This window comes from Podarcis pityusensis, assembly GCF_964106645.2.
Source record: "Podarcis pityusensis genome assembly, chromosome: 9".
Classification (NCBI taxonomy): Eukaryota; Metazoa; Chordata; class Lepidosauria; order Squamata; family Lacertidae; genus Podarcis; species Podarcis pityusensis.
This window is the reverse complement of record NC_138034.1, coordinates 40090919-40111023: the sequence shown is the minus strand read 5'-3', so window position 1 is coordinate 40111023 and position 20105 is coordinate 40090919. Positions and strand designations below refer to the sequence as shown.

At 39.5% G+C, this 20105-nt stretch overlaps 1 protein-coding gene across 3 annotated transcripts in view; it reads right to left on the bottom strand.

The window, feature by feature from the left end:
- The window catches only part of TTC29 (tetratricopeptide repeat domain 29), a 112657-nt gene that overhangs the window by 32771 nt on the left and 59781 nt on the right, over nucleotides 1–20105 (bottom strand). For all 3 annotated transcript variants that reach the window (XM_081021391.1, XM_081021392.1, XM_081021393.1), the window contains exons 9-11: nucleotides 18785–18876; nucleotides 12802–12925; nucleotides 8834–9065 (exon numbers count right to left, since the gene is read on the bottom strand). In XM_081021391.1, coding sequence (XP_080877517.1) covers nucleotides 8834–9065; nucleotides 12802–12925; nucleotides 18785–18876 — 448 coding nt within the window. The remainder of the gene's footprint in view (nucleotides 1–8833; nucleotides 9066–12801; nucleotides 12926–18784; nucleotides 18877–20105) is intronic.

Here is a 20105-nt window from a genome sequence, read left to right as displayed (position 1 = left end):
GGGTGGATTAAGATGCTATTGGATTGGATCCTAACTTTCTGTGAATGGAACTTGGCTTATGGAACATTCCTGCTGGAGAGGAAGGAGAGGAAGGAGAGGAAGGCAACCCCTCCCTGCCCTGCAGCCCCCTTATGCCCTCTCAAAAACAGCTCCAGAGGATTTCAATAGCAGCATGGGACACAGGGCCGTCTTTAGCATGTGTGCCGCCGGGGTGCAAAGATCCGCCCAGCGCCCCCAAAATTAGTTTAGCTCCCAGACAATACGTAACATAATATTTTGATGTAAGAGTTAATTTTGCGTGCACGGCGCCGCTGAGTCTGACAAGCACCGTCGTTGAGTCTGACAAGCGCCACCATTGTGAATGACAAGTGCCGCTGCTGGTGCGTCTTTGGTAAATGAGTGCACAAAGTTGAAAGTCCTTTAGTGAAACAGTAGGTATACATTTCGGTAACACCTAGGTATATATGTATTTTGTTTTCTAGCTTGATCAAAATTATTTATTATTTCACAACAGGTAGATAGTTAAGAGCTTAGGTGACTTCAGCAGCGGGTGCCCCCCAGAATTCGGCACCCCTTGCACCCCCAGGTAAAGACGGCCCTGATGGGAGATAGCACTGGGAGCTGTTGGAGGACATGGGGGAAATCAGTTAAAATAGCTTCCCCCACTTCTCCCAGTATTAGCCTCCACTGGATCAGAGCCTCCTCCATTATTGTGGGGAGGTAAGGAGGAGACCCTTGAGAGTCCCATGGACTGCAAGAAGATCAAACCTATCCATTCATAAGGAAATTGGCCCTGAGTGCTCACTGGAAGGACAGATCCTGAAGCTGAGGCTCCAATACTTTGGCCACCTCATGAGAAGAGAAGACTCCTTGGAAAAGACCCTGATGTTGGGAAAGATTGAGGGCACAAGGAGAAGGGGACGACAGAGGATGAGATGGTTGCACAGTGTTCTCGAAGCTACAAACATGAGTTTGACCAAACTGCGGGAGGCAGTGGAAGACAGGAGTGCCAGGTGTGCTCTGGTCCATGGGGTCACGAAGAGTCGGACACTACTAAACGGCTAAACAAACAAGGAGAAGATGAATTTAGGATTACTTTCCCTCATATTCAGAGAAGTGTGATACAAACAATTGCTACCAATTATGATTTTTTAAAATGGGAGGAGCTGTAAGGACAACTAAGAATCCAATTCCATGTTCTTATCACATCAGCCTGCTTGTTTGAAGCTTTTGTCACATGTTGACTACATGGTAGTCATCATTGGGAAGAAAGTTCCCACATGATGCATTTGTCATTTCATGAATGGTTTTTTAATAGGTCCTCTGTTTCTATTCTGAATCACTTGCAAATAAAAGATCAATCTGCCATTAAATAATGCTTGAAACTGCAGAAGGCTTGCTGTTTATGTAAACTTATATCAATATATTTCTATCAAAAAGAGAAACGAGTAACAGAAAATAGAAATTGTCCCAGTCTTTAAATGCAAAGGTTAAAATATATTAATCACTGTCTTTTTTCATTTGCCCATTTCAGACATCTGTCAATAGGAAGATCTGATTTCTTTATCCAAGCTTCACAAATATAATATTTGTATCTTCAGAGAAAGATGTTGTCTGTGAGAGCTCCAATTTCATTGCCCCAACTCAATTACTGCATTCTTGAACTGAAATGTATTCATTTGTGGGCACTGAGGCAGCCAGTGGGAGGGTATTGATTGGAGTATAATGTCATGTGAAGCAGTAATGTCATGTGAAGAGTAAGATGAAAAAGTGTTTTCTGCTTAATGGGTTGGTATTAAGTAGGTGGGAACGGCTTCTAATTAGCCAACAATTGCTGTGTTTCCCAGTTTTCCTCCTTCCCCTCCTCCTGTCGGTCACCAGCTGCCAATCTCCCTCTCCCTTTTTGTGTGTGTGGAGTTCATTGCTCACTGCAGTGAAAGCCTTTGTTTAAAAAAAGAGGGCTCCCAGGGTCTCAGCTGCTGGGGTACAGCTTGCTGCCTGCGATGAGTAGCAACTGTCAGTTTATTTTATCTCAGCCTTTTCATCATTCTGCTGAAACTGGTCGAGTGAAACCACCTGAGAGACCTGAGGATTCAGTACCTACAAGTCATTAGCCAGGACTGCTCAGCCTCTCCCCACACAGCAAGTCAACTGAATACAGCCTAACATACAGTCCACTTTAACCCCATGTTTTCCTATGGACATGTGAGACTTCCACTTGTATCCTTCTGCCAAAGAGATAATTTCTTTAATGCCCCCATAATAAAATTAGTATGTAAAGGTTTTTCTAACACTGCATGGTACCTCACAATAACAGGGCTCAATACCAGCTTCTGAGAGTGTTAAACATAATGCAGTGGACATATGAGATTTATCCCAATCTCTTTCATCCAAAATGGTTTCTGGTGTCTAGATTATGTCCCAGAGCACACATTTCAGCGTCAATGATATCCCCATAATTCACTGTCCCATTTATCTAAATATTTTTTGTTCTACATTCTGGTTTTTTTTGGGGGGGGGGGGAGGGATTGAGGCACATGCAATTTAGAATGTAATTATAAATGGGATTTCCTGTGTATCAATATGCCTATTCAATTTCGCAGTCACAGAGAGCAAAATCAAGCTTAATTTGTATCATATATGTGTTTTCTTCCTTCTTTTGTACATGTATCTTTTTATTGTCATGATTATCATTTCATCAAATGAGGTATGCATTTACAGCAAATGTGTACTGTGCACGCAATAAATGCATAATTTCCCTTTTGCAAACCTCTGTTTCTGACTGTTGCTAAGAATCACAAATAGAAAAATTTTCAATTATCATCAGGAAAAAACCTTTGCAGTCGAACATGAACATGAACAACCTGTTGATTTCAGTACTAGTATTAGTAACTCTATGGGGATTAGTTCCTTGGTGATTCCCATGTGCTGACAATATGACATTAATAACTTTCCTGCCATCTCCTCTGTGGTTTAACATAACACTATAGGTAAATAAAAGTGTCTAGCCTGTTGCTTAGCATCATAGTACCTGCAATTTTAAATGAATGCTACACATTGTAAGTATGTATTTTATTATAATTGTCAATAAATTAGGGAACGGGGTGATTTTAAGGCATCCCAGACATATTTTGGCCCAGGTGACTTTACTTTTGAAAATAATAATATCCAAGCAATTTACATTTGCTTAACAAGGCCTTTTGGGAGATCACACTTTAGATAACCAGCTCAGTTGTTTTGGTTCATCCAATATAATTTATATATAGTAAAAGAGGCATAAATAATATATGTGTGTGTGTGCACATTGTGCATTCACTCCAACACAGTTATCATTAAATATTAAACATCACCCAGAATGCTCTGGGGCTGAAATGCCAGGATGAAACCAGTACAAGGTTTGGATGTGGGCAGTAGCAGAATATTCATTATTTCATTCTTGTAAGGTGATAGTCGGCTTCTGGGAAAGCACAGTTGAAAATGCTGCCTTACTCAGAGTTCAGTTTGACCCTGGCTGATCTGACATCATTAGTTGTTGGCTATGGTTTCTTGTTCTACTACCTTCTAACCTGGAACTTTCCCAGAGTAAAGAGCAACAGAAATGAAAGAGCTAGGAAACTGGAAATGGTGGGTGTCAGTCACTTTCCTGTACGGGTCAACCAATTCAACATTATCAGCTCAGTGTTTCTCAAGCCTAGGTCCCCAGCTGTTGTTGGACTACAACTCCCATCATGTCTAGTCGGCAGCACCAGTGGTCAGGGATGATGGGAGCTGCACTCCAACAACAGCTGGGAACCCAAGACTGAAAAACACTGGTGTAAAACTATGGACCAATATAGAGCCTACACACAAGACCAGTACACAGTGGGCTCATGAGTGCATTTGCACAGTTGTTGCTTGGTTCTTGAATGCCTTCGTACTCGTACATTTTGGCTCCTGAACACTGCAAACCCAGAAGTAAGTGTTCCAGTTTGTGAACGTTTTTCGGAAGCCTAACGTCCGACGCAGCTTCCGCTTGACTGCAGGAAGCTCCTGCAGCCAATCGGAAGCCGTGCCTTGGTTTTCGAATGGTTTCGGGAGTCGAACAGACTTCTGGAATGGATTAAGTTCAAGAACTAAGGTACCACTGCACCATGTATTGGTGCCATCAGATATTCATTGTTGTATTCAACATTTGAAATAATGACTACAGACTCAATGACTATAGACCTGATCAGTGTGGCTGTTAATTCTCCTTTCAGGAAATGACCTTACTCAACTCTACATGTGGCAACTCTAAGCAAATGTTACATTCAAGATATGGAAGTATAGTGAGCCCAAAAGATGAACAAAGGGTCTCACTGCTGTGGACAGAATCCCACTAGTGTTCCATGCACAACTACAACTGCTTCAAAACTCGCCTATTTTTCTTATGAATGTTGTCAGATCGTACAATGATGCCTTCAGTACTTTCAGCACAATCATTATGTCTACAAGGCATAATTTTGGGGGTAAATCTCAAGCTTTTTAATTTTATTTTTAGGATGCCATGGATACATTGGTTGGCAAAATACAGTTTAGTCTTCAGAGCAATAGGACATGTGAGCCAAGGGTGTCCTTCAAAGACATCTGTAAGAGGCACTCACTCCCATTTTTCTTTCTTAGCAGAAGAAGCTAGGTGCTCTGTGTTTACTTACACATGTGTAGCATTGTCATTGCCACAATTTAATATCTTAGTCTGAACTTGTGCAATTCAAACTTAGGAAAGGGAAAATTGCCAACTCTTCTGGCAATTGTGTAGCATTATTCAGCACAGTCAGTCAACATGGGTGAGACCCTTCAACTAAACCTCATTAATAATAATAATGATGATGATGATGATGTATGGAAGTGAGAGCTGGACCATAAAGAAGGCTGATTGCTGAAGAATGGATGCTTTTGAATTATGGTGCTGGAGGAGACTCTTGAGAGTCCCATGGACTGCAAGAAGATCAAACGTATCCATTCTGAAGGAAATCAGCCCTGAGTGCTCACTGGAAGGACAGATCCTGAAGCTGAGGCTCCAATACTTTGGCCACCTCATGAGAAGAGAAGACTCCCTGGAAAAGACCCTGATATTGGGAAAGATTGAGGGCACAAGGAGAAGGGGATGACAGAGGACGAGATGGTTGGACAGTGTTCTTGAAGCTACCAGCATGAGTTTGACCAAGCTGGGGGAGGCAGTGGAAGACAGGAGTGCCTGGCGTGCTCTGGTCCATGGGGTCACAAAAAGTCGGACACGACTAAATGACTAAACAACAACAATAATAATAATACCCCATGCCTCTTTCCCTGACTTGGGCTGGCAGCAGCTGTGGCATGCAGATCAGCCCAAGTCCAAGTTGCCTGAATTAACCCCCCCCCAGCCCGAACATTTCCTTTAAAATGTAAAAATCTGCCTGGATGGACATGTTGCCCCCCCCCCCGCCAACTGTGACGAATCTTACTACTGTGGCCATAGTTCAACTAACAGTTGTGCTGTATTTTGGAACTTTCGTGAAATAAAAGCTTTCAAGTCCGTCTGTCCCACCTCAAAAAAAACCCAAAAAACCAACTAGCAGCAAATCAGTAATCAGAGAGAAGTTTTAAAAAAATACTTATAATCTTCTAATTTTCTCTTTTTATGTGCTGTGCCTATAAGTTCAGAGGGCATCAAATTGTTCAAGAAATATACTAATGATCTACCATGTAAAGACAAAGTTATAAATGAAGTATAAAAAAGATGAAAGAAACTTTAAAAATGTATGCTGAACTAAAGAGACAAAGTATTTAATTGAAAAGTATAAAGTAAGTATAGGAGATGTTTTAATGCTCATATGGAAAATAGCAAAGGGGCAATAAATTGCAATTAAGACAAAAATGAGAGTAAATCTTAGCACTTTTTTGTATAATGGAATAATAAAAATGCCAGATATGCTGGGAACACTTAACTATACAACTGGTTATTAATTAAACAGAAGATGAAATAACAGAGTGCAAGAAATGAGTTTGAATTAAAATCATTCTTTATCCCCGTAACACTGCTGGAATACCAGGAATTTCTCCCCCACACCAACAACTGCAAATCCCCTTCCTTTTCTGAATAAGTACAATGCATTTTGGTCTGAAGCCGAAATTTCTTATTTATTTTCTCGCTATTGGCATCCAAATTGATCTACTGGTATTTTCCTAACACTCCCTCTTCTTGTCTTGTAGGATTGAATAGTTAATATGTCACCTCAGCAGCCCACCTACTTCAGATTCTTTCTTCTTGGCTTCACTTTTAGTTGGCTGGCCTTTGCCTCAGTTTCTAAAGCCTACATGGCTAGCACCTGAAGCCTCGGTTTCTCTTCCTATGGGCTCAGATGCCTAGTGAGCTGTCTCTGTTAAAGCAACTACAAAGCTTGTAGTGTTGTTTCTGCAATGTGAAGCTTAGGACTCTCTTGGATTCCCATTTAAATGGAAATGTTCCTGAGGGTTCATGGAGAACAGCTTTCAGTTTAGTTTCAAGCAATGAAACTACCTGCAAACGAGGTGCCCTTTTAGAAGGCATCACACCTCAAGGAAATCAGCTCCATCTACCAGCTCCATCTGGTACACAGGCTGAGACCCTATCTGCCCATGGACTGTCTTGCCAGAGTGATGCATGTTCTGGTTATCTCCTGCTTGGACTACTGCAATGCGCTCTTTGAAGGTGACCCGGAAACTACAACTAATCCAGAATGCGGCAGCTAGACTGGTGACTGGGAGTGGTCGCTGAGACCACATAACACTGGTCCTGAAAGAACTACATTGGCTCCCAGTACGTTTCCGGACACAATTCAAAGTGTTGGTGTTGACCTTTAAAGCTCTAAACAGCCTCAGCCCAGTATACCTGAAGGAGCGTCTCCACCACCATCGTTCAGCCCGGACACTGAGGTCCAGCACCGAAGGCCTTCTGGCAGTTCCCTCACTGCGAGAAGCAAATTTACAGGGAACCAGGCAGAGGGCTTTCTTGGTAGTGGTACCCACCCTGTGGAACACCCTCCCATCAGATGTCAAAGAAATAAACTTTTAATCTGACTTTTAGAAGATATCTGAAGGCAGCCCTGTTTAGGGAAGTTTTTAATGTTTGATCTTTTATTGTGTTTTAATATCCTGTTGGAAGCTGCCCAGAGTGGCTGGGGAAATCCAGCCAGATGGGCGGGGTATAAATAACAAATAATAATAATAATAATAATAATAATAATAATAATAAATGGGATTTCTAATGGAAGCGATACAATGTGTTAGGCACAGACACCAACCACAAGATACAATTTGGACTCCTGATTTGGTGCTTCAGGAAATAACTGACTCAGAAAAGTGACTCACAGGCTATCCAATTTGGTTTCTGAAGCCAAATCCTGATCAGAAAATAGGAGCAGTTAAAACATAGGGGGAAATTAAGCATTAAAAAAGAATTAAGCATTGATAGAATTAAAATTTTACATGCACACACATATATTTTTACACGATACCCCAATTTCCATGAGGTGCAAAATTCCAGGGGTTCTGGGCACATAACCAGGTTCATGTTTCCTCAGAATGAGAGACAGCAAGACTATGGTGCCTTTACAGTAAGATATATGGTTTATTTACACACATATACAACCTGGGCCTATGGTGGAGGGACTCACAGCAGGAGGGTCTTGCTTCTCCCAAAGCAGCAGCCTTGGATTCCAGCATAAATCAATCATGGTTCTATCTCCCAACCTGCAGCCTTGCTTCTACCTTCTCACTCATATAACTCAACTCTCAACTCTCCTCTTTGTCTTTTTAAGGGGAGTTGAGGAAGGAGGGCCCACTCATTTGTTATCTGGCACAGAGCCACTTCCTTTGTTATCTTAATGGCCCATATTTAGAGGGTCATTACTTCAACATAAATATTCTATTAAAAATATTATTCTATACATTATCCTAAAAGGACCCATTGGCCGCTACAGAGTCATCTATAAGGCCTTGCAGATTCCAGCCGACAAGGTAAACTAAGAGGGCAGACCCCTTTTTCATCCTTATAATATGCCATGAAAACGACTGTGGTGAAGGCTACTATATGCACTCCCACACATATGCATACAAAGAGTTTTAGAGTTCTTTACCACTGCACATTTTCCACTGTATATTTCCAGCACTTACATAAAAGCCATTTCATAGCCCTGCTTCCATATCAAAGAGATAAATATCTAAGGGTTCTATCCAACCTTCTGCAGGCTGCAGTGGGAGTTGGGAATTGCTTCAAACTAGGCAGAGGAATTTGTGTGTCAGATTTCAGGCGATTTCATGCTCCCACCCGCCACCTGTACAATCTGCAATGATTGGTAGGCCCTTACTACCCTCTGGAAAGGCTTTTTGGGGCAGAGGGAGATGCAGGCAGAGGAGGAAAAGGAAGAGAGACATTGCATAGGCTTGTCTTCTGCTCCTGCACTGCTGGTTACAACTGCTACAGTTTAACTGAGATTCACATGAGAAATAATACACTGCTGTTACATTCCTGTGAGAATGTGGCCTGGTTAATGTATCAAGAAAAGAAATTACTTTATCAATGTTTTCTAAGCTTGAAATTGTGATAACTTCAAAAACAATGTCAGTGAGCTTCTAGCAGAGATATCCATTGGACTTGATTGTCTGTGTTTGTATAGACCTATTTAATAATTTTTTTAAAAAAAATCTCATGCAAACGCAAGTCGTACCTCCACCCAGGACAAAGTTAGTCCAATAGGATTAAACTCAGCAAAGTAATTTAATAAAACTATACAAGAAAAATGACTTAACCATAAGGACAAAGCAGCACTAATGCGTTTCATAACTACTGTCTTACCAACTGGAAAAGGGTCAGTGAACATGTCACTTCGGTTCTCCTTCCAGGCCACCAGGTACTTGATGTTGGCGTAATCTGCAGCTTCTGTGTGACTGTTATATTTCAGCATCATGTTGTGAGCTTTCCCAATGCCACAATATACCTTTGTCTCGTTCACTAGAGCCCAGTCCGAAAGAGAATTTGCTGTAGCAAATGCCTGATCAAAATACTCACAGGCCTTGGAGTAGTTACCCTAATAAAAGAAAAGACAGGTACGTCCCAGTTTTCAAATACTCCAGCATTTCTTATTTTCCCCACTTGCAGCCTTTAAGAGGTTGCAGTTTGTTGCATACTGAACCAACAAAGTGGCAAATTGTCATAGATACCCCTGGATTTACAGCTTTACATTATTGACTCCATTTTGTACCATTTAAAATGGAAAGAACATTAAATAGCAGACCAATATTGGAAGTACTGTAACTAAAAGGATAATTATCCTCCAGTGATGACCTTCCTCGTCTGATGAAAAACGGGGAGGGAAAATGCTATTGACTCTATGCTTTACCTTTTGCAAAAGCAGGAGTCCTATTCTCCCAATACAAGCAAGGAACATGGAGGAGGCACTTAAATTTATGGTTTGGATCATCTCAGAGAATTGCTAGAACCCTGAATTACTGCCACTGTCACTTTCCCCCATAATCCTACTCTACAGTAAAATGTTCCACTACGACCTTTAAGATCAGCTGGGAAGGCTCCCTTAAACATACTCAATATATAGCAAATATGTACCAAGTCAGGACTGCAAGGTTATGCAGAGATGGGTGTTCCCTAGTGGTCTGGACTCTCCCCCCCCCCTTTGAGACTTGTTTACACCTAAGTCTGTACAGTGTATATCTTCTGGAAGCAGTGCTTGATAGTCAAACCTTTTTGTGGCCAGGAATAGGAGTAGAATAATTAGAATATGGTTACCAGCTCCAAGTCATTGACATGCAATAGATTATAAGCCAAAACAAACAAACAAACAAACAAACAAACAAACAAACAAACAAACAAAATGCCCGCAAATAAAAGTGCGCCATAAAGGTATACTTGAAATCTAGAAAGACAATAATAATGAAGCAGTTCTCTTCTTCTGTACTACAGGCAGAATGGGCATGCTAAATGGATAAGCACTTCCGTGTTAGGTGAAAAATAGTATAAACATTAAATAAGATACTCAGGTCCTTATTCAACCCTGAAATTCAACCGCACGTTTTGTTTAGAAAATAGCCTGAAGATGTATGATACAGTATATATGCAGTTAGGTGTTGCTGAATTCACTTTATCAAGCATTTATCTGGGGTGTCGTGATGACAGTGCTAGACAAGGACTGGCGAGATCATGATTCACATCACTACACAGCTAAAAAGGTTACTAGGTGACCTTAGGCCACTCATACACTCTCTGCTTAGCTTACTTCACAGGGTGTGGGGTGAAATAAATATGTGTACTGCCCTGAGTTCCTTGGAGGAAGATTGAAACCAAAAGGAAGAGTGGAACAAATAAAACTATTTTTGTGATAGCCTTCCACTTTTAATCTAAGTTTATAAAAAGTAATATTAATGTAGCACATGTCTATGCCACCCTTCAACCAAATAGTTCTCAAACACAGTTAATGTAGAGCAAAATACAAACAACAAAAGCTACTCCCAATAATTGGGTAATTCTCTAAAATGATGTGGGGTATGCAGCTGGGGGCTGCAGCAAGAGGCACAACTGGCAGAAATTAGGGAGGATCCTATGCATCCAGTCATTAATCTGTAACACATTCATAAAGGTTACTTTTTACATATACAGAAACATTAAAACACATGTGTCGAACTAATTCATAGGTAAAGGTAAAGGGACCCCTGACCATTAGGTCCAGTCGTGACCGACTCTGGGGTTGCGGCGCTCATCTCGCTTTATTGGCCGAGGGAGCCGGCGTACAGCTTCCGGGTCATGTGGCCAGCATGACGAAGCCGCTTCTGGCGAACCAGGGCAGCGCACGGAAACACTGTTTACCTTCCCGCCGGAGCGGTACCTATTTATCTACCTGCAGTTTGACGTGCTTTTGAACTGCTAGGTTGGCAGGAGCAGGGACCGAACAACGGGAGCTCACCCCGTCACGGGGATTCGAACCGCTGACCTTCTGATCGGCAAGTCCTACGCTCTGTGGTTTAACCCACAGCGCCACCCGTGTCCCTGGAATTAATTCATAGTTATTACTAGATAGGTATTCCAGTGACTATGGACTGTCTAGGCTTCTCCATGTTACTTGTTCATGTGAGATACACATGCATAATGAAAAAAGTTAGTTGATAGGAATTAATGTTCTAACTCTCCTGGTTTTTCTTTTTTTAAATTGTGCATGTGCAATTGGGCAGTTGGCTAGGGCTTTTTTTCAGCCAGAACTCACCAGAACTGAGTTCCAACACCTCTTTGGTGTCTTCCAGTACCTCTTTGTAGCGTACCGGCAGCTGTATAGCAGCATGGCGCCCAGAGCTGTGTGCCAGAGTCTTCAGGCTTCATGCTGCTCATGGTTTTTTCTGTAGCATGTCGGAGTTGATGTAATGCGGCTGCAGCAATGCCGGCAGTGGGGCGATCAGGCAGAGAAGTGTTCCCCCCTAAAAACTGGTCCCCCCCTAAGAATGCTCCACGTCTTTGGCTCCCCCTAAAGAAAAAAGCTCAAGAACTTTGGGTCATCCGTCAAAAAAAGGTGGAAGTTTCTTCACCTCTTTTTCTAGAAAAAATGCACTGATGTTGGGGCAGTTCTTCATATCCTAAAGAATCTGAAATCTCAGTGAAGGATTTGAGTCAAATCAAACTTGAATGAAAAGCATTAGAACATGAGCTATTCTCTGAAAAACTCTTTTGAACAGGTATTAAAAGATAACTTAAAGTGGTATTTCAGCTCCCGATTCAGAAAAAGGGCTTGATTAAACAAACCAATGAACAGAAAACCTGACATTGTGCAGACTTTGGCACCAATCAAAGTGAATGATGAGCACCTAAGATTCACATCCGACACCACCCAGGATTCCGTATTTTACCCTCTTCAAAAGCTGGGAAGCAGTAAGCAGCACAGATGCCTGTCATTTTAAGGCTGCAGTTTACTGTAATAGCCTAGTGCAGAAATCAGCTTTCCTGCTCACTGAAGAATGGAATCACATTGGGGGAGTTTCAGTCACAGCTGAAGCTGCATCAGAATAGAACAATAAGATTGAATGTTTGACTTGCTAGCTACGGTTCAGATGTCCAACCAGTTTCTGAAAGATATGCACTGTTACCATACAACCAGGATAATGCCGTCTTTTGTTGGTATGCAGGCCAATACCTCTGTACTATTCAATAAATTGCTAGACTGCAAAGTTTTGGATCTTAACTAAGTCAACCGCAGCTCTTCCAAATGTGTACTGTGTATTTGCAGCTATGTTAGACTGTGCATCAAGTCATCATCTGAAAGTTAAAAATGCTAAAATCACTGGGAAGAATTCAACATCATGCTATGGCGATCGTTTCATCAAGGCAAACATTTTGGCTTACCAGATGGAATGACCCCCAACCCCACCCTGAGATTTGTTGTGCAAGTAGAAATCCTTTTGCAGGGCTTCTCATTTTTAGTTGAATCCCACACATTTCATTTTAGGGCTATCTAAAGCAAGTACTCCCAAGATTTGCTACTGTTGGGATGTGGCACAAAAATAGCTAAGGAAACATTATGTTCAGCAACGTTTCATTCTTTCATGCATGCATTAAAGTATTTATGACCCACACTTTCATACAAGCACATAAGGCATTCCAAGTTATATTGAAGTTATCAAAAGCATCCATAACATACATCAATAAAAATAAACAAACCAACCATGTCGCAACTGAACATATATACTTATATTTAAGAATCAGATCATATGAATCCACTGACAATGTTATCCTTAATCTATGATAGAACTTCTCAAACTAATACTTACTTTTTGGTTGTAAATATTTCCAAGGAATGTACATGCATCCACTAGACTTGGGCCAAGATTAACTTTGTTGGTAATAACCATAAACATTTCCATGTACTTAATAGCTTCCTCCACTTCTCCCAGGCTAAGAAACAAAACAAGAAATAAACATTTAATGAGCAAATTCATCATACCATGACTGATTATAGTTGAAGCTCTGCTCAGCAATCAGTGCACTGAAATTTGTAAGGCAAAATTTTGTAGCTTGAAATTATTAGTGTTGTTTGCGGAAGAATTGTAGGCCACAGCAGCTACATCACAGTTTGAAGGCTGGAGCTCATAAACACCATGGCCTCCTTCAAGATGTAATTGCTGCTCTTTATCTGGGTAAGCCAAGGGTTGCTGGAGTCATACTACCTACCACATCTGCAGTAGATTGCAGGTGTTACCTCTAATTCCCAATTCAATATACACAACCTGAGGTCATTGCCAAATCTAAGCTGAATATTGGCAAATGTACATTGATAAGACATTTGCACATTTTTTAATAAAGCAAGCTATATTAACAACAAAGCACCTCCACACCACCATTACAACACACAGCCAGATGCTACAGTTTGTTTGTGGGTGAAACATCACACAGTTCCTCTTTCTGAGTCTGTGTCATAGCTGGTGACCTTAATATTAGCTGTGAACCTGAGTGTCTAATGTGGCAGTGCAGAAAACTAAATGTCACGCCACCAGTGAGCCAAAACCTCCAGTCCTAATATAGAAATGTGTAGAAACTAAAGTTTATAGGTAATGACAAAGGGAATTGTTCTCTTATTGTTTTAAAGAAGAAGCTTCAAGTTAATTTTATGCAGCAAAAGACTGAGCTTTAAGAAATAAAAATATACCAACATAGTATGATATCTATGTACCAAAATATGAATGGTGGTGTTCTCTAACCTCACATATGAGCCATAAAAATAGAAGACAATATCTACAAAATTGTAACAATGCCATGATGCCTCCACATGATTAAGTGGATATAACATGTAACAAACTGATAAAGTCTAATTGTCTAACGGAGTTTAGTCTTAGGACTACAGTCCAAAATTTCCATGAGGTTGAAAATGGTCTAACATTTAACATTTTTTCATCCTTATGAAGTGTTTATTTTATTACAATCAGGAGAAGGCGGCAAGCAAACATTCCTGGAATGTAAAATGTATTGCAAACATTTGCCATATGTCAAAAGGTTTCTAAAGTTTAAAATCAAAGTCACATTTTGATGGCTATTTTTCTTTCAAAGGGGAGAGAATCAAACATTTCCACCCAGAAGAACTGAACTGATTTATATAAGTTAAAGGACAAGGTTAAAATGTTAGACAAATATTAATTCCAGTTTTTCTAGTTTTCTATATGCAGTGCACAGGTGCAACTTGAACAGCATATTATATGGTATAATCATTAAATTCATTCAACCAGACCTTAGAGAGTTAAAAACATATATTCTGAGGAAAAGTACTCCTTGGTCCAAAGAATGAGAATGAAACTGTGCAGAATATTTGTGTATCAAGGTGATTCCAGTTTCCAACTGGGAAAACAGGACTGTTAACACCCACATCCCCTGACAACTGTCCAATTATGTATATCACACTTGGCCTACTGTTTGCAGTAGAAGTAATCAATAAAGGATGTGGTTGAGTGAACATAGATTTTGGTTGAACCAATGCATGAAATCTTAATCATTTACTCAGAGTGAAGAAATCAAATAGAGCAGAGATGAAACAGCCACTGAGGGTTTTGTTGATTGTGCCACCACGTTTGTGGGTTAGAAGCTGAAAGTAATAAGTCAAATGGAATCAGTGACAGGAGAAAATGTAAAAAGGTTTTCTTAATGTAATGAATTAATAGAAATGTTTTTGATGTATTTTTGATCTTTTTTGATATAGCATTACATGAACCTATATTCCATTTACAAAAAATAAATACCATTTACCTAAAGAAAGAAAAAAGAAAGAAGAATTAATTTGTTCTATAATCAAAAGGCAATATGCCAACACAAAGCTTTATTTATGCCATGAGAATAAAACTCTGCTACAAGATTAAAACAGGATTGAAACAGGTCTGCCAAATGATTATGCAGGGAGCAAACCCTAAACAAGCATTACTATCAGATTAACATCTGTTGAGTTGAACTAAACTTTTCTTAATTATTTCATTTCATTTATATATCATATATCATACAGAATGTGCATCTTGAAGCTTCAGCAGACAGAAGTGGCTATTTGTTATCTATAAGTCTTGTTTTCCAGATAGAGCTAGAAATTTCAGTGGAATTTCATCAGATTAGTAAATAGTGCCTTCTACTTTCTCACACATGCCTTCTCTGATACTGGTACAATTTGATGCTTTACAAATTACATTTACTCCTTGGTAACAGAAAACATCACACTATGTGATAGAAGCTACAAACACGGGGGGTAAAAAACAGTTTTTTAAAAATAATGAAGGGTATGTTTAGGCTCTGTTAGAAAATACAGTCCATACCTCTGCAATGGATGAATGTTCCCTAGGAAGGTTTCATGTGTTGATTCCTACAGATCATTGAACTTACATTTACATGAGGCCTGTGATTTATGTTAGAAGGAGGATAAGGCATCTTGATGAAGAATTAATTATTCCCAAATTACTGAAACAGTTATTAAATAATTTGAGACCTGATGATTCTAATGAAGAAGCATTTCACTTTCTGAAGCTTTCAACTCTTCAATACTTCTTCAGTGAATGATCAAACTATTTAGGGGTGGATGTGATCTCCTTTCTTAAAGGTGTTCAAAAGAACATTATAAATCACTTACCTGAGAGTCTCAGGCACAATATCCTATGTCTTGGCTCAACAGTTTGGGCTAGAAAACCACAGATTCCTGTGCATAGTTCAGTGTTTCTCAAACCTTTTGGATCCCTTCCTGAGGGCATTTAGCCTCAAATGCTGAAATGCCTCAGACCTGCCCCCCCCCATATAATATAGCATGGGGTCACCTTTGCCAAAGATGCCAGCTACCTTTGTATGGGATCAGGAAGTCATATTAGAACTTGGAACTAGGAAACTGCCAGGTATGCTATGCATATGCAATCAACAAACAATATGGCCATCAAGGAGAAATAAAAGTCACAAGCCAAATTATGGCAAGTTGATAAGATCTCAGTGAATGCCATCCATTTCCTGTCTGAACAGTTTTTCCATTTTTTCACTGGAACCAAGTGCACAGATCTAAGCACTGGTAGTGGGTATAATCCTCCTAGTACTGTGCTGTATCTTCTTCATTTATTTAAATGGGGTTCTAGCAGGGCTCTCCTATAAATAAGTTTGAGCTGAATCAAGACTGTACAGAATCAGCAGTTGCTAGCAAACAATTAAATTAGCAGGGAAGCAGGCAATCATTCAAAGTAATATATTTTGGCAAAAATACCCAGCCCTTCAGTAGTTTAAATGGCTACTTTGAAGACTCATTTTGTTGAGACTATGGTGCTAGGTTGGGCACACATCAATAGTAAATAATAGGAATTCCTAAACTTTGTGCCATGAAAGTACTTTAAGTAAGCAATTAAACCTTAATTAATAATTACAGGATCTTGGGAACTGTACATGCTCACTCCTAAAGGAGTCTGCTGCATCACTGTTTTGATTAGACTTGCATTCTTCTAAGTCTCTTTTGGAAAGTTGGCAATATTGCCGCATCTCTGCACTGGATATAAATTAATAATTCAGTTATTCCCAGCGTAGAGATCCAGGTGAATTGCCACTCATAGGTGGAGGCTTCCCACTGCAACTCTGCAGAAAGCACTCCCATAATATGAAACACAGGTTGTGTAAACTCTGCTGAAGGTGAGTAATTTCTCTTACACACTTTAAAAGTAAATATGTGCAGGTGCCAGACGTGCCTCAGCTATTTAAAAGCATGGAAACACCAGTGTTTATTAATCTGAAAACAAGATGATTGTAGTTTTCTGTTCAAATTTCAAAAAACTACTTGTCATTAAAGAACATTATTTCTTTCTTTATTTATTTATTTATTTAAAATATTTTATTAAGGATTTTCTTGTTTTACAGAAGTGTAGTGCCTCGTATTTTTTTTTCATGTAACATTTTTACAAATCCGTTTCATTTGTTGAGGCATTAGGGGGAGAAGAAAAAAGAAAGAAAAAAGAAGGGGGGGTGGAGAGAGGGAAGATGGATGGGGGTGGGGTCGGGTGGCGGTGTTTCTATTATGTTTAATGTATGTAGAGTTTGGTGTCAGCGTTGCTTGTGTTGTTCACTTGTGTTCCTTTGGTGGTGAGAGAGGTTGGGGTTGGCCTAGGGTGTGATTGTTTGCTTGTGATTGGCTGTGGTGATCTTTGTTTTCGTGTGTGAGTGAGGTGGGTGGGTGTTTTGGATCAGGTTAGCCATATTGATTTGTATGCTGTTGGTGGATTATTGTCATTGTCCTGTAGAACATTATTTCTGTTTTCAAGAGCACTCAAAGATCAGACTTTTGCAACTCATCTCAGGCTATGATCTCTGCCAGATGGTCCCTTAACAATTTCAATAAAAAGAAAAGGATGCTTACTATAACAACACTATCTGCTTGCCATATACTCATATCACCTGCTTTCACAACCTCTAGAAGCAAAAGGACAGACAGGCTATCAGTAGTAGTCTTAGTCTTTGGAAAATAGTGAGGGAAGAAATCAGCAATCTTTGTAAGTGGTCATGTAGTTACAGCCACACACATACAAATATGTAGCTTTGTTCTTCAGCCTCTGAATTCCATTATAATGTGAATCTTATTACATATTTCTTGCTGCTCAGAGTAGTCCTAAATATAAAATTAGTGTTGGTGGGGAAAGGATTGATCAAAGTACACTAGCATTGCCATTATTGCTTTTGATGATGGAGCTCCAGTGACAATAAAGGAAATCTTGGAAGCATGTTCAAAAATCTATTTAGGTTTGTTTGCTTAAGTGTGTTGATATGCATCTCAATATCTTCCAAGAAAGGAAAAATAAGGGCATTTTGGCCAGCAACACATTAAACAATCTGTTTTTGGAAGAACCTCAACTTTTCTGCATCTGAGATTCAGGACATTCAGGTTGAAAATTGCAATATCTATAGTGATTATTGTAATTTTGTACATTGCCCTGAAAACATGCTGAAAAGTAGTACATAATTTTAAAAACAAAAGATTAATAAAATAGCCTGCTCTGAATACTAATTGTTAACGAACCATGCATTTTAATGGAGGGAGCTGATCTCCCCATGTGTTCCTTTGCATCTGTATTTTGCGTCCTTTTACTGAAACAAATGGGGACTTCTGTGCATACATGACCTCTGTAAGCACCTTAGAGAATACGCTCAACTCTGTGCTGGGATGACTGCACAGGATTCACTGACAAAAACATTAGTTTGTATCAATGATTTCCCACTAAATTCCAGGTGTTTCAATGCCCCCCCCCATAATCCACACTTTCATGGCATATAATAATAATCTGGGATGATAGAAATTGAATGATATTTACTAGAAATTTTACTCATGTTCTAAAAGCTGGAAAAAGTGAGGCAGATCTAGATAAATAAATAAAAACTTCTAAAGAAGAATTCTGGAAAGGTTACACTGTGGCATGCCTATTGAAGTATGTTATAATTTTCTGTGCTTTCTGCTTTTTAGCCTGTAAGATATGACAGGATGTTTGTTTTTCAGCCGTGCCTTACCCTTTCTGAAAGGCAAAAATAAACAACGCAACTTCCAATCCTGCTTAATACCCTCAAATAAGATTATGATGCACAAAGAAATGCTTTGATGCCTGATAAGGTATATTAATTTAAGTAACTCCGAATTGAAAAGCCATATGTGGAAAAGCAGGCCATTGCTTAAAATTTAAGCAGTCAGTAATGGGAAGCAACAGACATCCAACAATTTAAGTTTTTCACAGCTGAATGAATTTACAGTGACAGTAAGACAAGGAGGCACTAACCTACCTTACCAGGACCTGAGCTATAGCTTGATATGCTCTCCCTAAACCAGCGAAATCTCCCAGTAGTTTGGATATTTCCAGATAAGTATTTAGCTTCTGTGAGACAAAAAAGAAGATATAAACACTATTAGCAATTTATGCTTTGAAACCTTTTGTCCACATTGCGGGACAAAAATGGACAGCATTTATGTGAAAGCATTTGCATAAGGGATTTTTGTGTAATTGTTTCACATCTCTGTAAACATTACGCATACACACAAACTGTCTGATTTAATGAAAATGTATCACTGTTCTAGCCTAATAAGAAGCTAAATACATAAATTTCAGTTAACAAAGAAATTTATACAATTTACCAGTTGTGCATACATGCTTGGCAATTATGAGATAACATCCTTAAATTCCATTAGCTGTACCCAGATTTGGATTCAATCATTCAAATGCACAATCTCCTTGTAATAGTTACTATGTATTTGTTTGGTTTATTATAGTCCAGAGGAATCCATTATAATAGATTGTATAGAATTTAAAAGGGTAAACTTGAAAACAAGCTGTTGTATACAAATTTATTGTATGTGCTTCTAATAATCTTTGCACAAAAGTGATTTGTTAATATTCATTTGGAATGTAGTCTATTAATGTGACCTCTTCTGTAAACAAAGGATTACAGCTGCCACAGTGAAACATATGAACTTAATTTAATTTAAACACTCACATAATCTGTATTGCATAATTTCTTTTCCAATTTTTTCAATGAGTCGCAGGAAAACATGTATATATAATGAAATCTCATTCTTTCCTCCCTCCCTCTTAGTACCTTGACCCAATCTATTACACACATGAGGACACAAGAACTCTCCAAAGACTATCTATGGAAATCCTTTTTGCACATTTTCAATAAAGGATTAGTGAATGTCATTTACAAGGTTTAATGGGGGGATGGGAAGGGAACAGGAAATCTATGCAAACCATGCTGGACAAATCTATGCAAACCATAAGGCTTTACTGATGTTCAGATGTACCTTAAGTGGAGCACATGCAGCCCAGTCAAAATGAACCTTGACTAGTACACATCATAGGGCAATCTTTTCTAAGGGTTGGCTAAACTGGATCTCATCCATGTGAGCTAGAATACTTCACCTTTGCAGTGCTGACAGCCTGGAATGTGTCAGCTGCTACCATGATTCTATAGGTGTTTCTTGCTTGGCAGGGGGTTGGACTCGATGGCCCTTGTGGTCTCTTCCAACTCTATGATTCTATGATTCTACTATTTAAAAGACTGCAATACTGCGCTAGGAAGCTTGTAAGGGGATGTGGTCATGTCTAAA